At 40.5% G+C, this 22,255-nt stretch overlaps 3 protein-coding genes across 16 annotated transcripts in view; all 3 read left to right on the top strand.

Moving 5' to 3' along the window:
• LOC110532524 (lysine-specific demethylase 5B-B) overlaps positions 1-11,681 on the top strand; it is a 29,086-nt gene extending 17,405 nt beyond the window's left edge. For 6 of the 12 annotated variants that reach the window (XM_090184991.1, XM_021616506.3, XM_021616504.3 and 3 more), the window contains 12 exons: positions 875-999; positions 1,189-1,339; positions 1,543-1,657; positions 1,814-2,169; positions 5,969-6,107; positions 6,252-6,431; positions 6,553-6,711; positions 6,893-7,342; positions 7,463-7,547; positions 7,759-7,964; positions 9,907-10,161; positions 10,417-11,681. In XM_090184991.1, the coding sequence (XP_090041117.1) occupies positions 875-999; positions 1,189-1,339; positions 1,543-1,657; positions 1,814-2,169; positions 5,969-6,107; positions 6,252-6,431; positions 6,553-6,711; positions 6,893-7,342; positions 7,463-7,547; positions 7,759-7,964; positions 9,907-10,161; positions 10,417-10,545 (2,350 nt within the window). In that variant the 3' untranslated portion in view covers positions 10,546-11,681. Of the gene's footprint in view, positions 1-874; positions 1,000-1,188; positions 1,340-1,542; positions 1,658-1,813; positions 2,170-3,330; positions 3,378-5,578; positions 5,693-5,968; positions 6,108-6,251; positions 6,432-6,552; positions 6,712-6,892; positions 7,343-7,462; positions 7,548-7,758; positions 7,965-9,906; positions 10,162-10,416 lie in introns of all 12 variants that reach the window. The other 6 variants (XR_016483375.1, XR_016483373.1, XR_016483374.1 and 3 more) reach the window with 2 other exon arrangements.
• Positions 11,682-11,993: 312 nt separating this feature from the next.
• Positions 11,994-18,788, top strand: LOC149981295 (leiomodin-1-like). 2 transcript variants are annotated; one of them, XM_090184994.1, is made up of 4 exons: positions 11,994-12,515; positions 14,953-16,854; positions 17,103-17,131; positions 18,443-18,788. In XM_090184994.1, exons 1-3 carry the CDS (start codon positions 12,246-12,248, stop codon positions 17,127-17,129), a joined length of 2,199 nt encoding a protein of 732 aa, XP_090041120.1. In that variant the 5' UTR covers positions 11,994-12,245; the 3' UTR covers positions 17,130-17,131; positions 18,443-18,788. The 2 variants fall into 2 exon arrangements, with proteins under 2 accessions (XP_090041120.1, XP_021472183.3); XM_021616508.3 differs by having other exon boundaries at positions 17,103-18,788.
• On the top strand, positions 18,498-20,557 carry lmod1a (leiomodin 1a (smooth muscle)). Of its 2 annotated transcripts, XM_090185001.1 has the most exons (7): positions 18,498-18,622; positions 18,874-19,206; positions 19,304-19,407; positions 19,523-19,601; positions 19,747-19,857; positions 19,969-20,009; positions 20,165-20,557. In XM_090185001.1, exons 1-7 carry the CDS (start codon positions 18,586-18,588, stop codon positions 20,318-20,320), a joined length of 861 nt encoding a protein of 286 aa, XP_090041127.1. In that variant the 5' UTR covers positions 18,498-18,585; the 3' UTR covers positions 20,321-20,557. The 2 variants fall into 2 exon arrangements, with proteins under 2 accessions (XP_090041127.1, XP_090041128.1); XM_090185002.1 differs by lacking the exon at positions 19,747-19,857.
• The last annotated feature ends 1,698 nt before the right edge of the window (positions 20,558-22,255 follow it).

The following is a 22,255-nucleotide window of genomic DNA, read 5'->3' as shown; positions in this document are numbered from 1 at the left end:
GTGAAGGGGGGGTAATAAAAATACAATTTTGGTTAGGTTGCTCACCCGACACCGACAATATAATAATATAAATCTATGTAACTTTAGTGATTTAGTCAAATGTAAAGGAGTAAAAAGTAAGTTACTTCCTTCAGAAATTACTTGAGTAAGAGTACAGGTACTGCCCACAGAGAGTAACTAGAGAAGTACTAGTTTCTCAAAAAACTCAAAGGTCAGTAGTGGGCCAGATTCAAACTCATGCCTACTCTGACGTGTGCTTTTGTCAGCAGCTGTACCCACTGGATCACACAGGTGCTAAAATAAACATTAAGCTATTTTGTCTAATTCTTGCCTTAAACATATAAAACAATTATTTTGTAAAAAAAATGCATCAATCCCCCCAAAAAATATTGCCTATTTATTATATTCCATATAAGAATTCACACGAGACGCACAGTAGCCTGCTTAGAAAGCTTATTGAACTGATGCACAGTGGACCTGCAGTATAAGTTATTGTATAGCCTACAAACACGGCTTCCAGCTGCCCCCTGGCGGTGATTCTAAATATTAAATATCCTTTCAAATCCTCTTGCTGCATGATTATTTTTGTCCTGTGACGAAATGGCTCATATTAAGATCTGACATCTGTGTCCTGTTCAGTGTGCAGTTGGTGTGAACAACATAAGTACAGGGAGCACATTCAGCAGGGGGAACATTATATGAATGCATACATGATATATTATGTAAACATGTAGAAAAGGAATCATGTCCACTCTATGCAGGACATTTATGTGGTTCTGGTTTTGTCAGATGCCTCAAATATGCAGTGTTCTCTTGTCCACACTGATATGGCTTCAATCTCCACAGATATTTATTTTAGTTTCTCTGCTTGCAGTTATAGATTTACACTGGATGATCTGTACCCCATGATGAACGCGGTGAAGCAGCGAGCTGAGAACTATGACGAGTGGGCCTCCCACGTGACAGAGACTCTGGAGGCTAAACTGGACAAGAAAAAAAGTGAGAGATGAATTCACCTTGTCTATGTACTTGTCTCCATTAGTAGTGCTTTTTAGTGACGTATTAGGCTTAATATGGGTCCTGGAAACTGGCCCAGAGACTGCAATTAGTAGTGAATTAGGCCTCACACCCTTCTTGTTGTAAAGCACTGTGGCTGTGTAATTAATTATTGTAACCGTCTCTCCTCAGGCTTGTCAGTCTTCCGCTCCCTCATCAATAAATCAGAGTTGAAGATGTTCCCTGACAACGACCTCCTGCGTCAGCTCCGTTTAGTCACACAGGATGCAGAGAAATGCTCCTCAGTTGCCCAGCAGCTACTCAACGGCAAAAGGCAGACCAGGTAACTTACACAGTCCAGTGGAAGAGGAGTACCACTGGTTAATTTTCCTCCCTCGCCGCAAACATGATCCACTATGCCTGTGTCTTTATTGTATTCCTCAATAAACAGTGTTATTCTAATTTTCTCACCAATAATGTATAAACATGTGCATATTGGAGTATGAATCAATATGATTCAAGGTTTGTCATAATTGCTTCTCCCAGGTATCGCTGTGGTGGAGGGAAGACACAGAGCCAGCTGACTGTGGAGGAGCTGAGGTCATTTGTCAGGCAACTGTACAACCTCCCTTGCAGCCTTCCCCAAGCCCCCAAATTAAAGGTATTGTAAGCCAGTGTCTCAATGCCATCATGATATTGAAGCCATTAGAAAACAGGCCTCTGTTTAAATAAATTGATCAGAGGATATTGGAATAAAACAAATCTCAATAGTTTTTTTGATCATAACTGAATCTGAATGATGTTATATTTTTCTTAGGAGCTCTTGAATTGCATCGAAGACTTCCAGCAACACAGTGAGAAGCTCCTGGCAGATGAGACCACCGGCACAGCAGAGATCCAGAGTCTTTTAGATGTTAGCTTTGACTTTGACGTGGAGCTGCCTGAACTTCCATTACTACGGGAGAGGCTGGCACAAGCCCGCTGGCTAGAGGGGGTGCAGCAGGCCAGCACCCAGCGCTCCACTCTGACCCTGGAGACCATGCGGAGGCTGATAGACCAGGGCGTGGGTCTGACCCCTCACCCCTCTGTGGAGAAGGCCATGGCTCGCCTGCAGGAGCTGCTAACTGTGTCTGAACACTGGGAGGACAAGACCAGCAGCCTCCTCAAGGCCAGGTGAGGGCCTGTACACTGAGGGTTTCTCTTTTACATCTGTAATCTGTAAACCAGGGATTCCAGTTGTTTTTGGTGGGTTGTGTATCTGATTTGAAAGAAGAGACCTAAATGTAGTTAAAGGTACGACACAGGATTTATTTTTAAATGTTTGCATTGTAATTTCAGAAAATCTCCATAATATATCTTGCGCTAATCGTGTAATGGTAGTGTTTCACAGTATTATGGTAGTGTTGTGATAGGCTGTGATATCCGCCTATTGATTTCTCCAGCCGGAGTGCCATCTGTTGTCAAACTGGGAAAGCTGTTCTGACTTCTTGGCTGTGTTATCTATTGGAAATAGCTATTTTCCTGGTTGCAAAAATTCTATACTGTTCCCTCAATTTAAGTACATGTGAGAAAACAAGTACTGAATGGTGTAGGGATTTATTCTGATCACTGTGAAATATCTTTTCAATAACAAAAATGATTGTTTTTTAAGCTGGTGGTCCAGCTTTAAACATCTGTAAAACTATATTTTTTGTTATTGAAAATAAATGTCACAGTGATCACAATAATTCCCTACACCATTCAGTGCTTGTTTTCTCACATGTACTTAAATTGAGCGAACAGTGTAGAATTTTAGCAACCAGGAAATTACAGTGATTTCCACTAGATAACTCAACCACATAGTCAGAATAGCTTTCCCAGTTTGATAACAGATGACGCTCCGGCGGGAGAAATACATTGGTGAATATCACAGCCAATCAAAACACTGGCGGATTAGTAATACTGTGAAACACTATGATTCCACTAATAGCGCCAGATGTGCTATAGACATTTTCTGAAATTACAATGCAAAAATTCTACAGAAATCCTATGTGTAGCACCTTATAAGGTAAACAAATATAAATGGTTTAAGGTCATCTTCTGGTTTTTGTTATTCTGGATCATTTAGACCGTGAATTTACAAAAATGATCCTCACACAGTGATTCAACTCTGGGTCTTGAATTTTACTGAACTTTCTCTACAAAATGAGCCATGTGGTTAATATCACTTGTATTAAAGCTAGTGAGGTTTTGCTTTAACTAATGTACAAACATTAGCATTGGTGACTAGATTACTGATTTGTACATTAGCAGAACTATGTCAGTGTCCCTGATTTTGCTTCATTTTAATTCCAGCTAGTGCAAAATGCTGCTGCTAGAATATTCAACAAGATCTACAAAAAGTGAGCATGCATATCTAGTTCTGCTTCATCCCATTGGTATCCAGTGCATTTTAATAACCACTGTCACCAGCGTTTTCAAACAGCTTTTTTAATGGCATGGCTCTCCAAGGAATGTGCATCTATTCTGTGCGCTCCACATATCCACGGTTTACCTTTGAGTCTTTTTCAGTCCAGTTTTAAAGGGATAGTTCACCCAAATTACAAAAAGACATTGGTTTCCTTACTCTGTAAGCAGTCTATGGACAAGGTATGACAGCAATCCATGCTTTGGTTTAGTTTCCAGCGTTATCCCCAGGATTTTTAACAAGATGGTGCTGCTCTGTACGGCCGGGGGGGAGGCCCAGAGATTTAGTCTTAGTTGTAGTCTTAAAATACCTTTTAGTCTAAGTCACATTTTAGTCATTTCATTCTTTGTTAGTTTTTTTATATGTTGTTTAAAACTCTGGACAATTTTAGTCTAGTTTTAGTCAGCCATTTTTGTCACACACTGTTCTTAAAAATATTAATGATGAATATTTAGGCTACCTCTAACTTCCATCTTGTGCACATTCAGATAGTAGGCCTAGTTGGACAAGGTTTTCTCCTCGTATACCTTGGCCGGCAACGTTGATATTATGTCAGATTATAACCAATGCCAACCATAATCAACCATAAAACCTTGGCTACGGTTAACAATTTACAGCTCAGATTTTTAACCCCATAACTTTCAAGGGGGGTAAATAACAGTGTTTCCTTGAAAAGGGGAGAATTCGAGCTTTTCAAAAATGACAGGACTATTACTGTACTCCTAATATTCAACAAATGGCATTAGTTTTTCCCATAGGAAAAAAGCAACCGCAACTTGCATTAGCAGACCGCGGCACAAGAACGGCAACGCGGATGAATAACAGCGCACATGGGAAAATATAGCTTCTGATGTGATCAAAATAATAGCCTACATGAATGTAAGAGAGAGTAAACATTGATTCCAGTTGAGGTTAGTTACAAGTGAAGTGTCCTGCCTTCGCATCAGTTCAAAAGATTGACGAGTGACTGAAGTGACCTGGGAGCTGTGTGGGAGATCCAGGCAGATCAGCTCAGACTGCACAACTAAAGGATGTCAATTCTGCCAATGAGAGGATTGCGTGAAATATACTCCATGCATGTTTAGGATTGGACAGAATGGATGAAGAGGAGCTTTGTCAAATTAAATGTCCATTAGTCTTATGCAGAATTTTTTTCTCGTCGTCACATTTTCATAAACAAAAATGAAAAGGAATTTGTAATTGTTTTTTTTCCATGACATCTCATCAAGTAATTGTCAGAAAAAATTGGTGATTGTCAAGTATGTTTTGTGATTTGTTGATTAAATTATAACTGTTGTTGTCATACCTTATCCATAGACTGCTTACAGGTTAAGGAAATCAGTGTCATTTTGTAATTTGGGTGAGCTATCCCTTTAATTGTCTGCATCTTTCTAAAGCTAGAGTTCATAAAAAATTTTTTTTGTCATTTTAGAGCTTAATATGGTGAGAAGTACTGTTCTCTCTATCTCATCAAGGATGGCTGGATAGTTTTGTTTCTGTATGATTTTATTATCAGTATGTTCAACATTTCCTTTATTATAGAATTGTACAAAGCCCATATCACGGTAACTGTATATGTAGCCTATGCAATGGTTTCAAAGTGTACCATGGTTGCAAGGGGACAGTATAGATAGCCTACCTGTAGTTAACTGCCAAAATAAAGGAAACACCAACATAAACTGTCTTAATAGGGCGTTGGGCCACCACAGCCGCCAGAACAGCTTCAATGCTCCTTGCCAAAGATTCTACAAGTGTCTGGAACTGTATTGGAGGGATGAGACGCTATTCTTCCATGAGAAATTCCATCATTTGGTGTTTTGTTGTTGATGGTGGTGGAAACGTTGTCTCAAACACCACTTCAGAATCTCCCATAAGTGTTCAATTGGGTGACTGAGAGACACACACACACACCCTTTAAATCCCCTATGCTTCTTTGAGACCCCTCTTTCAAAGTCACTGATGTATCTTATAGCCATGGTAGCCAAAATAATGGACAACTGGGCATTTTTGTACAAGACCCTAAGCATGCTGGGATGTTAATTGCTTAATTAACTCAGGAACCACTCCTGTGTGGAAGCACCTGCTTTCAATATACCTTGTCTCTCATTTACTCAAATGTTTCCTTTATTTTGTCAGTTGCCTGTATGTGAAGCTACTTCGACCAAATGATCCATCAGTAGTCAGAGGAAAACGTTGCATGGTTCACAACCATCACAGCAGTTATGTCTGCTTACATCAGAATTGTCAAGGGTTAAAGCTTTAATTTACCTTATGTAAAATATGGAGTGAGTAGAAACATATTGTCCAACAAGTGAAGTGAAGTGTCTTAGGAATTGCCCCCAAAAATGATCATGATAGTACATGCATATATTTATTATTAATACGACACCTGAGAAAATGTCTCCATAGTCCATACAGATTGATGAATATGATTTTTAGGCTTCCTGGCAGCTGGATAACTGGGCCCCCTTATGCTGGTGACTGACCAGTCTTCTGACCTAACTGTTGTGTTTTCTACTCCACCAGGCCCCCCCTCTCTATAGAAACCCTCTCTGAAACAGCTGAGAAGGTGGCTGGGATCCCTGCTTACCTCCCCAATTGTCTGATGCTGAAGGACTCCATCAGTAGGGCCAGAGAGTGGCTTCAGGAAGCTGAGGCACTTCAGGTACAGAATAATACAACAGGTTTTCATACAGATTGAATAATATTTTTTTATACATGACTTTCATAGAAACAATGCTTCCAGGTTGACATGTTACAATGTGTCAACTTTATGTATAGAAAACTTGAATTCTGTGGACTCTTTCAGGATGAAGATTCCATTCCATTGTTTTACAACCTCTCTGATATGGTTATTCGAGGACAAGACATCCCAGTCCAGCTTGGCCCTCTAAAGCAGCTGGAGTCTCTGATGGCAGAGGTGCAGGCCTGGAAAGAGTCTGCAGCTAAAACTTTCCTCATGAAAAACTCTCACTTCACTCTACTTGAGGTAATGTTCTAATGGCTGTAATGCACCACTCTCTGAAAGTTCCATGAGTGATGTACAGTATATAGCAGTTTATTTCCCAGAAATGCAGTCATTAGAATTCATAGTTTGTTCTTGTCCACAGGTTCTGTGTCCAAGATGTGAAGTTGAAGCAGGTTCTCCGAAAAGGAAGTCCAAAAAAGCTAAAGACATCACTCAGCACAGCAAGAAGAAGATGGTTAAGCTTGACTGTCTCAGTGATGTGGAAAAAGCCCTCTCAGATACCAAGGACTCTGCTTCTGCTGTAAGTACACCTACACTGGCCATTTCTCAACTTAATATATATATATTTTTTACTCAATTTAAAGAGTGCGGACCTTCTCTTTCTCTACTTTTTGTACACTAGTACTGGATATGTGCTCTACCTCAATTCATGTTGGACATGAAATTATATGAATTAAAATGTTTTTACATTTCTTTACCAGCTGGCAACTCTCGGGGAGCTGCGGTTACAGGAGATGGGGGTCCTCTCCTCCCTCCGGGCAGCTAACGAGTCCAAGCTCCTTCCCACGGCAGACTGCATGGACCTGAAGGTGTGTGTGTGTCAGAATCCCCCCATGGGAGCCATGTTACAGTGTGAGCTCTGCCGGGATGCCTTCCACAGCGTGTGTGTGAGGGCTTCCTCAGACTCCCGTTCAGCCCAGGCCTGGCTGTGCCCGCACTGCAGACGCTCTGAGAAGCCCTCCCTAGACAAGGTCCTGCCCTTGCTGGCATCGCTGCAGCGTATCCAGGTGCGTCTGCCGGAAGGGGATGCACTTCACTATTTGGTTGAGAGAACAGTCAGCTGGCAACAGCGTGCACGACAGGTCTCTTCCTCCTGTGGACTACCCGACCTGGAGGAGAGCTTTGCAACTCCACCATCTACGGATGGAAAGGTCAGTCAGTCATACCCCTCTTCTGAATTGTAGAGTTATCTATCCATTTTAAAGTGATAATTCTGAATAAGAAACCATTATAATGCTAAATGACCAGATTTTTAAAAAATGTTTATACAGCCAACATGTTTAACTCCAGAGTGGAACAGGACAACTCATGATCAGATGGTCTTCTACACTGAGCAAAGATGCATTCCTCTGCAAGGTCAGTTCTGTGGTATAAAGCAGTGTTGTATAATCATTTTTAAATCATATCACCAACTGGACTTCTTGATAACATTATTTTATTGATTAGTTAATTAATTTAGTATTTGAAATGCACTCTACTGATGACTACTGATTTATTTAAGCATCTACAGTAGGTTGTAGACATTACCTTTTACATGAACAACCTGGCGTGTGCTGTGCTGCTGCAGATCTTAGTGTGGAGCTGGAGGAGTTGATGGTGGAAGGGCTCCTGCTGCAGGTGTCTCTTCCAGAGATCACACAGCTCTACCATGTGTTACTGAACGGGCTGAAAACGCATCATACCAACGAACGCACGTCACTGCAAGATGACGACCCCTCAGACTGTGACAAACTCAAGCAGTGCAACTCTCAGGGAAAAAGCTTTCCACAAAAGGTTTGTGAGCATGCCTGCTATCAAATACATTTAATTCAATTATACTGTTGAAGTAGGAAGTTTACATACACTTAGGTAGGAGTCATTAATACTCGTTTTTCAACCACTCCACAAATTTCTTGTTAACAAACTAGTTTTGGCAAGTCGGTTAGGACATCTACTTTGTGCATGACACAAGTCATTTTTCCAACAATTGTTTACAGACACAGTGAATTATAAGTGAAATACTCTATCACAATTCCAGTGGGTCAGAAGTTTACATACGCTAAGTTTGACTACCTTTTTAAACAGAACGGAAAATTGCAGAAAATGAGGTCATGGCTTTAGAAGCTTCTGATAGGCTAATTTACATCATTTGAGTCAATTGGAGGTGTACCTGTGGATGTATTTCAAGGCATACCTTCAAACTCAGTACCTCTTTGCTTGACATCATGGGAAAATCAAAAGAAATCAGCCAAGACCTCAGAAAGAAAATTGTAGACCTCCACAAGTCTGGTTCAATGCCTGAAAGTACCACGTTCATCTGTACAAACAATAGTACGCAAGTATAAACACCATGGGACCACGCAGCTGTCATATACCACTCAGGAAGGAGACGTGTTCTGTCTTCTAGAGAGGAACTTACTTTGGTGACAAAAGTGCAAATCAATCCCAGAACAACAGCAAAGGACCTTGTGAAGATGCTGAAGGAAACCGGTACAAAAGTATCTATATCCACAGTAAAACGAGTCCTATATTGACATAACCTGAAAGGCCGCTCAGCAAGGAAGAAGCCACTGCTCCAAAACCGCTATAAAAAAGCCAGACTACGGTTTGCAACTGCACGTGGGGACGAAGATCGTACTTTTTGGAGAAATGTCCTCTGGTCTGATGAAACAAAAATAGAACTGTTTGGCCATAATGACCTTTTTTTAATAAGTACAAATATTTCACCTTTATTTAACCAGGTAGGGTAGTTGAGAACAAGTTCTAAAGCAAAGCAGTGTGACACAGACAACAACACAGAGTTACACATGCAATAACATGGATTAAACAATAAACATGCCAATAACACAATAAACAAGTCAATGACCATCGTTATGCTTGGAGGAAAAAGAGGAGGCTTGCCAGCCGAAGAACACCATCCCATCCGTGAAGCACGGAGGTGGTAGCATCATGTTGTGGGGTGCTTTGCTGCAAGGGGGACTGGTGCCCTTCACAAAATAGATGGCATCATGAGGGAGAAACTGTGTGGGTATATTGAAGCAACATCTCAAGATGTCAGTCAGGAAGTTAAAGCTTAGTCGCAAATGGGTCTTCCAAATGGACAATGACCCCAAGCATACTTCCAAAATTGTGGCAAAATGGCTTAAGGACAACAAAGTCAAGGTATTGGAGTGGCCATCACAAAGCCGTGACCTTAATCCTATAGAAAATTTGTGGGCAGAACTGAAAAGGTGTGTGCGTGCAAGGAGGCCAACAAACTTGACTCAGTTACACCAGCTCTGTCAGGAGGAATGTGCCAAAATTCACCCAACTTATTGTGGGAAGCTTGTGGAAGGCTACCCAAAACATTTGACCCAAGTTAAACAATTTAAAGGCAATGCTACCAAATACTAATTGAGTGTATATAAACTTCTGAACCACTGGGAATGTGATGAAAGAAATAAAAGCGGAAATAAATCAATCATTCTCTCTCTATTATTCTGACATTTCACATTCTTAAAATAAAGTGGTGATCCTAACTGACCTAAAACAGGGAAGTTTAACTAGGATTAAATGTCAGGAATTGTGAAACTGAGTTTAAATGTATTTGGCTAAGGTATAAGTACACTTCAGACTTCAACTGTATATATTTGTATGATTGAAAAGTATTGGTTTATTACTGTTACGACGGTATCACGACTGTTGAAAAGAAGAAATACATTTTACTTAGTTTAAGAGGTGTTTTTAATCTCTTCAGGATGGGTTGAGAAAGGAAGGAGTGAACGGAGCAGAGAAGAAGGCTAAGCGACGCCTGGAGAGGGAGGCTGTAGAGCCAGAGCGCAGGGACAAGGCTAAGAAGCTCCAGAACAAGAGGCAGAAAATGAACAAAGACAAGAACCTGGAACGCAAGGCGGCGTCGACCTCCTCGTCTCACTCCGACTTCTCCCAGTCAGATGACTCTGAAGAGGAGATGTGTCCAGCAGAGGGATGCCAGCAACCTGAAGGAGATGAGGTCAGTTTAACTTTTTTGATAAATCACTCACTGACAAGATAACAATAAAAGATAAGCAATACTTTAATTGACCACCTTATTGACTGACTAGTAGAGTGTTGGTGTTTAAATAAAGGAGAGAGGGACAGAATGCCTAGCAGTTTGTTTGTAGAAGAGATTGTAAAATGTACTGAATGTTCAGTTCCTTGTCTGACTTATGTCACTTGGGTTAGATTTTATTTGAGATTTATTTATTTGCCTTTTGATTTATTTCAGGTCGACTGGGTCCAGTGTGATGGCAGCTGTAACCAGTGGTTCCACCAGGTCTGTGTGGGTGTGACAGCCGAGCTGGCTGAGAAAGAAGACTATGTGTGTGACAACTGCACAATTAGCGATGGTCGCTGAGGAAATGAGGAGGGACTGGATGGGGAGTTTACTCCGTTAGCAACTCAGTCACACAAGTCAGGATGTGTCACAGACCCTGCCCTCATACCCCCCAACCCAGCCCTTCATGTCCCCATCCCCTTTGTAACAACGGTGCTATCTGCTCTTTATTGGGTTGTTGTCCAGAACTATACTGCTTGGTTACTTTTTTTGTATTTTACCTATTTTTCTTTCCTCCTCTGATCTGTTGGTTGTTGTGACAGAATGTGGATCAGTGTGATGCATGGGTTTCCATTGCATTGGGTGGCACAAAGGAGTCAAACAATAAGTTACCCTGTAAAGATCAAAGGGGGTGTGGTATATGGCCAATATACAATGGCTAAGGGCTGTTCTTATGCATGACGCAATGTGGAGTGCCTGTATACAGCTCTTAGCCGTGGTATATTGGCCATATACCACAAACCCCTGAGGTGTCTTATTGGTATTATAAACTGGTTACCAATGTAATTAGCTAGAACAGTAAACAAGTAATTTTGTGTCATACCAGTGGTATATTGTATGATATATCACGGCTTTCAGCCAATCAGCATTCAGGGCTTGAACCACACAGTTTTTATGTCTGATATACCACTGCTCTCAGCCAATCAGCATTCAGGACCCAAACTACCCAGTTTATAATACAGTATATTGTACATGGAACTTCCTTGCATACAAAACCAGAGACTCAGAGGATGTGGGTTAAGGTCCCCTTCTTCCCCCTCCCCCTTAAAAAAAAATATAAATAATGTAATAGAAAGAACTGTATTTTTCAGGAAACCTAGTGCTTAGTACATGCATCTGAATAATATAATTATTCAGACAATTTTGGTAGACTGTTTTATTTATCTGAGGAATAATGTTTGTCTCAATTGATTTTAATGGGTTGGTCTCCTCTGAACTATGTGTTGGTGCTTTTAGCAATGGTTTGATGTACAGAAACAAAGTGTATATGCTGTAGGGTAAGTTACAGTTGTGGACTAGCAATGTAGCAGACAGAAGGAACCCTATCAACTGCCACATATGTGCTTGGGTGGGTTACTTTGGGAAGGAAGGGAGAGGGGTCGTTTGACATTGCAGTTTATATTGTGGAATAAAAACATTTTTGTTCTAATAGCAAAGGGAAGGTTTTCATATTTTCATTTGGTCCACTGGATGACCTCATATCAACACTAGCATGTAGTAAAAACTCATAAAAGCAGACTTATTACATGATTAATGCATGAGGGTACTTAGTGTTTGGTCAAACTCTGATTTAAAGAATCTGAAATACATTTGCATTGACATAATAGGCTACAAAAGTATAATTCTCTTTTGATGACATGTACAATCATTCTTATAATGGGGCCATACAGCATAGAGACGATTAATAACTGTCATTTTGCATTTTTCGCTTGTGTTGTCATATGGCTTCAGTCCAGCTCCAGTGCTCTGATCTCAAATTGGGCATTGAGCTAAACAGTTCTTCTGAGAGGCGGTCCAGGCAGTCTGATAGGCCAGTACCCTCTCTTTGTCCAAACTATTTCAATCGCATTGAAATCCCATTTCAAATAGATACTGGTGAGGTCAATGAACCTGAACTTAGTGTACCAATATAATACAACTATTATTGTCAAAGGTATTTTTGAGACCAGCAGTGCAAATTACTCATCGAGTTGCGCAACAGGACATTTTTGTGGGAAATAATGTCGAGGAGGAAAGTGCGGAATCAACGCCCCGCCGAGAGCGAGGAGGACTCCGATATTGACAACCTGTTAGCCGCTCTGACGCTCGCGGAGGTGGAAGAGCTGCAGAGCGAACTGACCGTTATTGACCCGGATCCAACTGTGCCAGTCGGACTCCGGCAGAAGAACCAGACAGACAAGCAGCCGTCAATAAAATACAATAGGGGTGCAATGCTTGACTACTGTGAGCGCGAAACCAAGAAACTCATTCAAAGGGAGCTGTCCTTTGAGGTATGATGACACTGTTTCCGCCAATGTCATTGTTAACTGTGCGTAAAGGGCCGTTTCTACCGAGAAAACAAATGCAATAGTTGGAGTTTTTTGCTGTTTGAAACCTGAAGAGGTGTTATTACAGTAGGAATAGTGTAGTCTAGATGTAGCTGTCAATCGAATACTTCAAGTACCAATTTGACAGTTTATTAAAGTGCCCAAGTATATCAGGACCCTGGCTTCCAGACATGGTGCAGTGATTTCAGGATTCAACATCAGGGATGATGGGGGTTATCAGGCAGATGAAGATACTATTGTGGGCAATGTTTCACAAACTTAAAATATAACTTCTGTCTCTTCTGGAAATAAATAAATAATAATTGAATGGAGTTCGACAGAAAGTGGGGATACAGACAGATGTATGATTATGTAGTACATGCTGTAATGATCAGGGTGTAATCCTATATAGGTTGTTTTTTCATGAAAGTAAATATGAGATACCACACAGGTCTCAGATCTTGACTATGACAATACCACTATTTCATATAGTTAATTTGTTTTAAAATGCCACAGTGATATCCTAACAATAATTAAGAAGCTTAGACACTGAGCTTATCTGTTCATGTATGTTGGCACCCAGCTGTTGGATATAGGCTCCAACAGCTGGCCGGTAAGGAAACATAAGCCCTGTTGAAACAGTCATGTGTGTAGAGACTAATGAGATGTCTTGTTGTTTGAAAAGGATCCAGAGCAGGGGTACAGAGGACCCAGTTTGAACAGGCAAAATCCTCCCTCTGAACAGTTGCTAGGCAGTGCAATTTTTATTATAAACAAATGAGCCCCTGGAGCCCTGAAGAAAAATACACTACATAATCTTTCTTCATTTCTTATAATTTTCTTTTCAGCACACAAACAAGACTAGGAGAAGTGTTTTCATTACTTTGCAACAAGTAATGTGATGAAGGTGTTATGTGATTACTGGGATTTTGAGTCCGAGTGTGTATTTGAGGGAATACAATTCTGTTGAGTGTATGTAATTGATTTTACATGTGCTATCTCAGGATCTAAATGTATTTCATTGACAAGTATATTGACCACTATACCATGCCATGTATAAATAGCAGGATATGTGATTCTAGCTAATCAAATGTTAACTAGACTGCTACATAATTAGTTCTAAATACTAAATGATCCACCCTACAAAGCTGTACATGGGCCTCTGTGGTGTAGACCTTCTGTATGGTGTTTTCATAAAGCCCCTTGAAATCTGGTTTTGGTGAAAAGGGTAAGGGCTCATAGAATAATGAGTCTTGCTAATGCTGGCATGCTGGTTCCAGTTCTAAGACAAATTAAATTCCAGAGCGAACGTTCCTCTCGCTCTGACCCATACTGCCTTTTAAGGAAACATCTGCCAGAGTTACTTACACAGTGGCTTACAGATCCCTACAGACGTTTCAGCCTGTAAGGGATGCAAAAACCCTGATGCCTATATGCAAGATATACAATTTTACAAAACAAACAGATGGTGCTCGTAGAGGCAATGTTCCATCGGTTTTACGTAGGCTGTTAAGGACATAAACATTCCAGATGCATTCTGAAAATATTTCCAAACTGACAAAAACATACATAGATGTTACATTCTTTATTAAATAATGAATACTAGACTACACACTAGCAATTCAGAGGGGCTGGGTTAAATGCGGAAGACACATTGTATGCATTCAGTTGTACAACTGACTAGGTTTCCCCCTTTCCCTTTCCTTCCCTACATCGTGAATTGCTTACTAGAAAATGTGTAGTATACTGTAGAATACTATATTACACACTGTAGTATCCCTTGATCATGTGTAGTGCTTATTAGAATGTTGTAAATACTACAGTATTATCCACACAAAACACTATAGTCAATACTACAGTAATGTCCACAAAAACACTTCAGTCTGCAAAAACACTTTTTTAACTGTAGTAAATACTTCATTATTTAATTAGCATATATCTATTCCCCTCCCTCATACTGCAATTTGTTACACCCTTAAGTGGAAAATCTACATGCCAAGTATAGACCATAAATTGTATCCCTACAGGTTATAGAAAAGAGCAGAAGCTCTAACTATTTCTCCAGTAGATCTCCTGAAGGACAAAGATTCCATTTCTATGTCGAAGATAATAAAACAAAAACACTACAGTAAATACTACGGTATAGTACAGTCTGCAAAACACTACAGTAAATACTACATTCATTACTATATTATATACTACATATACTACAGTTATTTTACAACAGTATTTACACTAAAGTGAACTGTAAACACTACAGTATTTAAAGTAGTGTTTTTGCAGACTTAAAAAAACACTACAGTGAATACTATACTATTTATACCATAGTATACTATAGTATTTTTTCATGTGGGCTTGTATGATAAATGCAACTATCTTTCTTATGTTCCTGATACTGAAGGAGCCAACGACTGACAGAGTGAAACGGGAACGCCTGAAGAAGATGGGGAAGAGCTGTGATAGTTTCTTCTACTTCAAGTCAGATGACCAGGATGATCAGGATGTCATGGACCTAAACTTCTCTGCTGTGGAGACCCCTAAGGAGGACATATCCAAGGACGAAGAGGAAAAACCCCAGAGCAAGAACTTGAAGGGTGAGGGAGGGAGTGGAGAGGGAAATGAGGAAAGGCCACATAGTAGGTTAGGGGGAAATGAGGACAAAGACCATGAAAAAAAGGAAGATAAGATTGTTGAAAAAAGCAATGAAGTACAGGTTGAAGAAAATGAGAAAAAGGAGGAGTGCATAAAAAAGGAGAAGGGTAGTAACAAAACACTTGATCTTATCTCAAAATTACAAACAAAAAAAGAAGATACAAAAGAAAGGGAGCAAAAAGATATCAGAAAAAAGACCGTCTCTAAAACCAAGGATCTGATTTCAAAGCTTCAAGGGCATGCTGATAAAGACGATACTAAGGAGAAAGAGAAGAAAGAAAAACCTAAAAAAATGAAGGACAGCAAGATCGCAAGAGGAATTTTCTCTAAAGTAGAGGAAAAGCAGAAAGAACTCAGGGGTACTGAGGTGAATGAAAAGAGGAATAATGAGAAGGACAAAGATAGCGAAAACACCAAATCACACAGGAAACCAAGTAGAGTCCAGGATGAGACACAGATAGACAGTGAAAAGAAGACAGAAAGGACTCCTAATAAAAACAGTAAAGCCAGCAATGTAAACCTAGAGAACAGTAGTAGGGAAGAACGCTCAGCTGGTGAAGTCATGGAGGGAGGCGAGGAGGACGAGGAGGCCAGCATGTTTGATGAGCTCCTTGAGCATGTCAGAAAAGACGACCCTTTAATGACCGAGCTCAATGTCAACAACTCAGACGTCATCAAGACCCACACCCTCATCCAGTTTGCAGAGGCACTACAACACAACACACATGTCAAGACGTTTGCTTTAGCCAACACCCGAGCTGACGACCATGTGGCTTATGCCATTGCTGGCACTCTGCGGAACAACACGTCTCTGACCAACGTCATCCTTGACTCCAACCACCTCACTGGCAAGGGAATTTTGGCCGTGGTACACGCCTTAGAGAAAAATGTAACCATCACTGAACTGCGCTTCCACAACCAGCGACACATCTGTGGAGGCAAGACAGAGATGGAGATGGCCAATGTATTGAGAAACAACACCAGGTTGCTGAAGCTGGGCTACGGCTTTGAACTGGCCGGCCCAAGGATGACCATGACCAACATCCTGAGTCGGAACATGGACCTGCAGAGGCAACGTCGACTGGAGGAGAAGAAACAAGCACAAGCCCAGCCATCCCAGCAGCCACAGCCATACCAGCCAACGCGTCAGACACCACAACCACAGACCAACACAAAAAAGAACATATTGCCTTTGGGGAAGTTTTCTTGCGAACCTTCAACTCAACCCCAATCCAAGTCTGTTGGTGAGACTAAGAGGACAGGAAACCTCCTGAAAACATCTCCCTTTTTGTCCCCCCATAACCCCTCACCTGAACCCTTCCACAAGGGGAGCTCCAAAGCTGTGGGTAAGCTAAACCCTAAGGCTTGGGGTAGTAGGTCTGGACCAGGGTCTACAACCCCTCCACCTCAGGCTGGGGATGGTGTATCTGGTCCTGGGTCTACACCACCTCCACCTCAGGCTCTTAAGGCTGGCCGATCTGGACCAGCTCCACCTCCTCCCCCTGCCCCAGTGTTGGAGGGCCTAAGGAAAGCCCTCATGCCTGCCTCACAGAGAAAACTCAACGGGCAGACTTCACGCCACGGAGAGAGGAACACTAGGGACCAGTTGCTGGACTCCATTCGCAACAGCACAATGAAAGCTCTAAAAAAGGTTGGAACAGGAGTGGAGTGGAAGTTGTTTTTGAAAGCAGCATCCTAATAATATCAATGTAATAATACAATGTTATTAATGTGGTGAGCAGCCAACAGTATGAGGAATGACAGGAATTTTGATTACATCTGTAGACTGTAAATTACTGTAACATCTATATGAATCCAGCATTTCCCTTGAAATTACAGTCAGGAAGAATGTAGTGTATTGGTAAATAAATTACATGTAAATATTTTACTCTCTGGCAGGTTGATGTTCCAAAGCTGCTTCAATAAAGGTGGGGATGACAGCAAGAAGAGGTTGGACTTGGTACAAAAACAGAACAGCATTTGTTTTACAGTAGTAGACCGGGGTGAAGCCCTGCCTCTGTTGGTGCTGCTGAGATATGGAGAGATATCTGATCCAGTTGGTACTTCGAGCCAGAAGGTGGTTATGGTGGTTTGTAATCATACAAAGTGAAAACATCTTAGGCTACATTGCCTGCTGACTTCAGTCTCCCTCAGTTGAATCTCTCCCTCCTGTTCTCCCGAGATAACCATATTTGGTCATTGCATTGAAGATACAGTATGACGTAAGAATAACTCCTCTGTTCTTTTTAATTACTGGATGATGGCCAGTTGGATGTCCTGCTCTTTCATGTGAGTCTGTCTGGTGAAGAGGTGGGGAGAATGGGGGAGGTGCACGGTGGAAAGGGAATAGTTCAAAGGGGACGAGCAACTGGAAGGAAATGCTTACACATTGCAAGTCACCGTATTTTCCTATTTTCAACAGTTATGTGGCCATAAGCGCAATGAACGAGGGCATTTGTTTGATGTTTAAAGACCATTTTCCACTGTCACTGTCAAAAGATGTAATTAAACATTTAACCAAACACATACTGTAGCTAGTATTGAACTCACAACTTGTATATGAAGTGCGTGTGGGTTCATAATCTGGTCAATGTGTAATATAACAGCAGCCAATCTCTCTGTTAGTTGTCCATAGGGATACCAACTGCTTACAACTTGCATGTATGAGGCACTTCCCTAGAGCTGGCAGGAGACCTCTTGAACTTTGCAAGCATTTAACTATGATGGATTGTGTCCTGAGAGGGAAGGGAATATATTTTGGGAATAGTTAGTGCTATCTGGGATCCGTGGGACATCCAGTCCCTACCCTAAATCCTAACCCCAACCTTAACTCTTACTTTAAGCATTTTACATTTCATCTTCAATGTGGTAGTTGAAATAGCAAAACTCCCAGATAGCAAGGACCTTTTGAGAAGGTTTTGAGAATGTTGTGTTTTGAATTCACTCATGGGGTGTACCATACAGATGTTTTAAGTCATGACAATATACCAAGACCATTCTGAAATGTATTTACAGAACCAAACAAAACATATTAATATGTCTGGTTTCGAGAATGCATCCGATAGCTAATAGCCAGGTCATTAAATTCCTCCAGATGAACAATTGTGGAATATTCCGTCTGTTTTAGATGTCTACATCCGCCTTATAGAGAGAGGCTTTTGATTCAACAAAAGTAGATCCTGTCTGTAGCACTTCCTTCCTGAAATGTTGCAATCCGTTTATATTTTTCACTTCCTTAGGTAAGACAAAAACAGCCCTGAGCCACTGCAAATGATGCTGGTCAATGGAGACTGATACGGTGACAGTAAGGGCATTCGGGAGAAAAGTGGGTCTGTCCTCACATGTAGAGTATCTGTGGTGAAATTATTTTACAACTGAAAACATGAAAATGTATCTGAAGTTTCTCCTTTACTTGCCAGGTGAGATTTTAACACTCAGATACAATTGCAGACACTTTTTGTTATTGTAGATGTTCTGTTGTTGTTGATTACAATTGCAGAAATCTTTTGTTGTTGTTGATTATTTTATTTGTGAAAGAGACCACTGCATACTGCAAATTTTATAGAATAAAACTCTACCAAACAATTTTATGTTTTTATTATTTATTTCATGTTTCAACTATTTGTTTTTCTACCGATAAAAAATAACATTGTTTTTCTATTTTTTCAAGTTCTATGCTGTGATGCAAAATTGAGCAAATTTGGAGCGCACGGATATGAAGGTGGAGCTTTAGACATTGAGTGTTCATATCCAGATGGATATCAATATAAACCCAAATACTTGTGTCGCCATCCCTGTTCCAACAGTGACATTCTCATCAGAAGTGTGAAGGGTGAAGCATTTGTCCCAGTAGGAAGATTTTCAGTGTATGACAATGTCCATGGATGTACTTTCATTGTCAGCATCCAAAACCTGGAATTACAGGACTCTGGACATTATTATTGTGGACTTGATAAGTGGGGAAGAGATGTTTTAACAAAAGTAGAGATCTCTGTGAGTAAAGGTATGCATATTATTTTGCTTTGATCTCCCTTTTGATTATCTTTGAATGCACAAACATTTTACCTGGTCTACCCTCTACTTACTATGTGTACCCACAGCTCCATTGGTCACTTCACTGTCTACACCTGCCCCTGTGATTGACAGGAAGGGCACCACTGAAACTAACAAATATGTTTCCTCAGAGATCCCCACCTTTACACAGGTTGATATAACTTTGAATAGCTTAAAAAAAAGAAGCTCCTATTGTACATTTTTGTTATATTCTAACATATCTTCTATATATTTTCTGTATACTTTTGTTTTTGCTCGTTTTAAAGGTGCAATACAAAAAGTTACCTGTTGCAGATTGGGATGTCACACCTCCAACAACCTCAACTATTCGGATTGGTAGCCCAGGTAATTGAACATTCGGAATGTCTGTGGATCCGACTTCTCTGGACCCCTCTTCCTGAACTTTAGGCTACTCTGTTTTGTTCCAAATACACAATGGAAAACATGGGTTTGATTGAGATTTTGTTGAATTATTCTCACTGTAATTTAGGCTTTGTATGTGTCCACGTTGTTGTGGGAGCTGTCCTTGGACTATTGATGTGTTGCACTGTGGTTGCACTTGGTCTACTCCTCAGAAAACAATCAATGTCACGCTCACTGAGTAAGACCAAGTATTCTCTCTTTGATAGCCTACCTACATATCATATTGTACTTATGAAAATACTGTTATTTTGTTTATGATATGTTGAAGCCTATAATTTGTGTCCCTTAGCATTTCCATCATCTGAATCCGATCCTGTAGATATTGCACAGGTGAATTGGATATTTGTTTTAAGTTGAAGCTTTATCATATTTTAAATAAAATGTTGCATGCCCTCATCAGACAGCAGACATTAGGCTATATGCACCAACTCACTCAACAAATAAACTCTACCCAATGCCCCCCCCTCCCTCCCTCTCTCTCTCAGGATGAAGAGGACACTTGTCATGTGTATGATGAGATAATTATGAACAGCTCCAACAGTGACTTGTACTGCACCATAAGGTTTTGTGAAACACCACCGGAAATAGAAGAAAATGCTCTCTACTCCCTCCTGACACTAAATGAACAAAGACCTCAGTGAGGGTCACAAGTCTCTAATCAACAGAGGGCATTCGCACAACACTGCCAACACATTGATGGTGGATGTGCAGTATCATTATTGATATTATGTGTGTGTGTGTGTGTGTGTGTGTGTGTGTGTGTGTGTGGGGGGGGGGGGGGGGGGAAATTGAAAATTGTCAGATGTTTGCACTGATACCCTGCATCTGTTTCCTCTGATACAGTGCCTAGTGAAAATAAAAAATATGGAATATTTTCCAAAATATTGTATTATATTTTTTAAACGAAGATGTCTTGATTGCATATGTCTTCACACCATTACAGCTGTGAAACATTTTGAATGAGATTCTACCAACTTTGCACAACTCTTAGAGCAACATTCAGTACAGTGCATTCGGAAAGTATTCAGACCCCTTGACTTTTTCCACACCTAAAGGTCTCTTAGAACATGAGAAACAAGATTATCTGTTCTGATGAAACCAAGATTGAACTCTTTGGCCTGAATGCCAAGCATCACGTCTGGAGGAAACCTGGCACCATCTCTACGGTGATGCATGTTTTTCAGATGCAGGGACTGGGAGACTAGTCAGGATCGAGGAAAAGATTAACGGAGCAAAGTACAGAGAGATCTTTGATGAAAACCTGCTCCAGAGCACTCAGGACCTCAGACTGGTGTGAAGGTTCACCTTCCAACAGGACCCTAAGCACACAGCCAAGGCAATGCAAGAGTGGCTTCGGGACAAGTCTCTGAATGTCCTTGAGTGGCCCAGCCAGAGCCCGGACTTGAACCCAATCGAACATCTCTGAAAAGACCTGAAAATAGCTGTGCAGCGATGCTCCCCATCCAACCTGACAGAGCTTGAGAGGATCTGCAGAGAAAAAATAAATCAAATATAAATTAGCAAACATTTCTACAAACCTGTTTTTGCATTGTCATTATGGGGCATTGTGTGTAGATTGATGAGGGGGGGAAACTATTTAATACATTTTAGAATAAGGCTGTAACGTAACAAATTCTGTAAAAAGTCAAGGGGTCTGAATACTTTCCTTTGTTTTTGTCAAAATTGCTCAAGCTCAGTAAATTTGTTTGGGAGTCATTGATGGACAGCAATATTCAAACCTTGTCTCTGATTTTCAAGCTGATTTAAGTCAGGACTGAGACTGGACCATTCAGGAAGACTCCACCTATTGGAAAGCCATTCTGATGTGTCTTTGGCATTACATTTTTTATTATGTCCCCGCTGAAAAATAAAACTCTATCCCAGGTTTAGGTATTCAGAAGACTGATGCAGGGTTTCGTCTAACTTTTTATCTGAGCTTTGCTCCTTGCTCCTAGAGTTTTAATTTTCAGAGGGACAATTACACAATTTTTTATGTCAAAGACACACCGAATGGCTTTCCAAGAGGTTGAATGTTCCTGAGTGGTCGAGCCTTAGTCCTGACTTAAATTAGTTGAAAATCAGAGACAAGGTTTGAATATTGCTCTCCATCAATGACTCCCAACGTAATCTACTGAGCTTGAGCAATTTTATATATTTATATGTATTTTATATATATTTATATTTTATAAAGACATCTGAATATTTTCTATAATTTTTCTTTAACTTTTAAAATGTGGAGTAGTTTGTGAAGATACAGTTGAAGTCTGGAGTTTTTCAACCACTCCACAAATTTCTTGCTAACAAACTATAGTTTTGGAATGTCGGTTAGGACATCTACTTTGTGTGTGACACAAGTAATTATTCCAAGAATTGTTTACAGACAGATTATTTCACTTATAATTCACTGTATCACAATTCCAGTGGGTCAGAGGTACACTAAGTTGACTGTGCCTTTAAACAGGAAAAGTCCAGAAAATGATGTCATGGATGCTTCTGATAGGCTTATTGACATCATTTGAGTCAATTGGAGGTGTACCTGTGGATGTATTTCAAGGCCTACCTTCAAACTCAGTGCC

Source organism: Oncorhynchus mykiss, chromosome 9 (genome assembly GCF_057628025.1).
Source record: "Oncorhynchus mykiss isolate SJ-2025 chromosome 9, ASM5762802v1, whole genome shotgun sequence".
Taxonomy (NCBI): domain Eukaryota; kingdom Metazoa; phylum Chordata; class Actinopteri; order Salmoniformes; family Salmonidae; genus Oncorhynchus; species Oncorhynchus mykiss.
This window is presented reverse-complemented; position numbering and strand designations above follow the sequence as displayed.

Excerpts from the sequence above, each read along its gene's own strand:
- LOC149981295 (XM_090184994.1), top strand. The coding sequence starts at position 12,246 with ATGTCGAGGAGGAAAGTGCGGAATCAACGCCCCGCCGAGAGCGAGGAG. Across the intron at positions 12,516-14,952 it reads AAAGGGAGCTGTCCTTTGAG|GAGCCAACGACTGACAGAGT; the intron begins GTATGATGACAC and ends CTGATACTGAAG. Across the intron at positions 16,855-17,102 it reads CAATGAAAGCTCTAAAAAAG|GTTGATGTTCCAAAGCTGCT; the intron begins GTTGGAACAGGA and ends ACTCTCTGGCAG.
- lmod1a (XM_090185001.1), top strand. The coding sequence starts at position 18,586 with ATGAAAATGTATCTGAAGTTTCTCCTTTACTTGCCAG. Across the intron at positions 18,623-18,873 it reads GTTTCTCCTTTACTTGCCAG|TTCTATGCTGTGATGCAAAA; the intron begins GTGAGATTTTAA and ends TATTTTTTCAAG. Across the intron at positions 19,602-19,746 it reads TATTCGGATTGGTAGCCCAG|GCTTTGTATGTGTCCACGTT; the intron begins GTAATTGAACAT and ends ACTGTAATTTAG.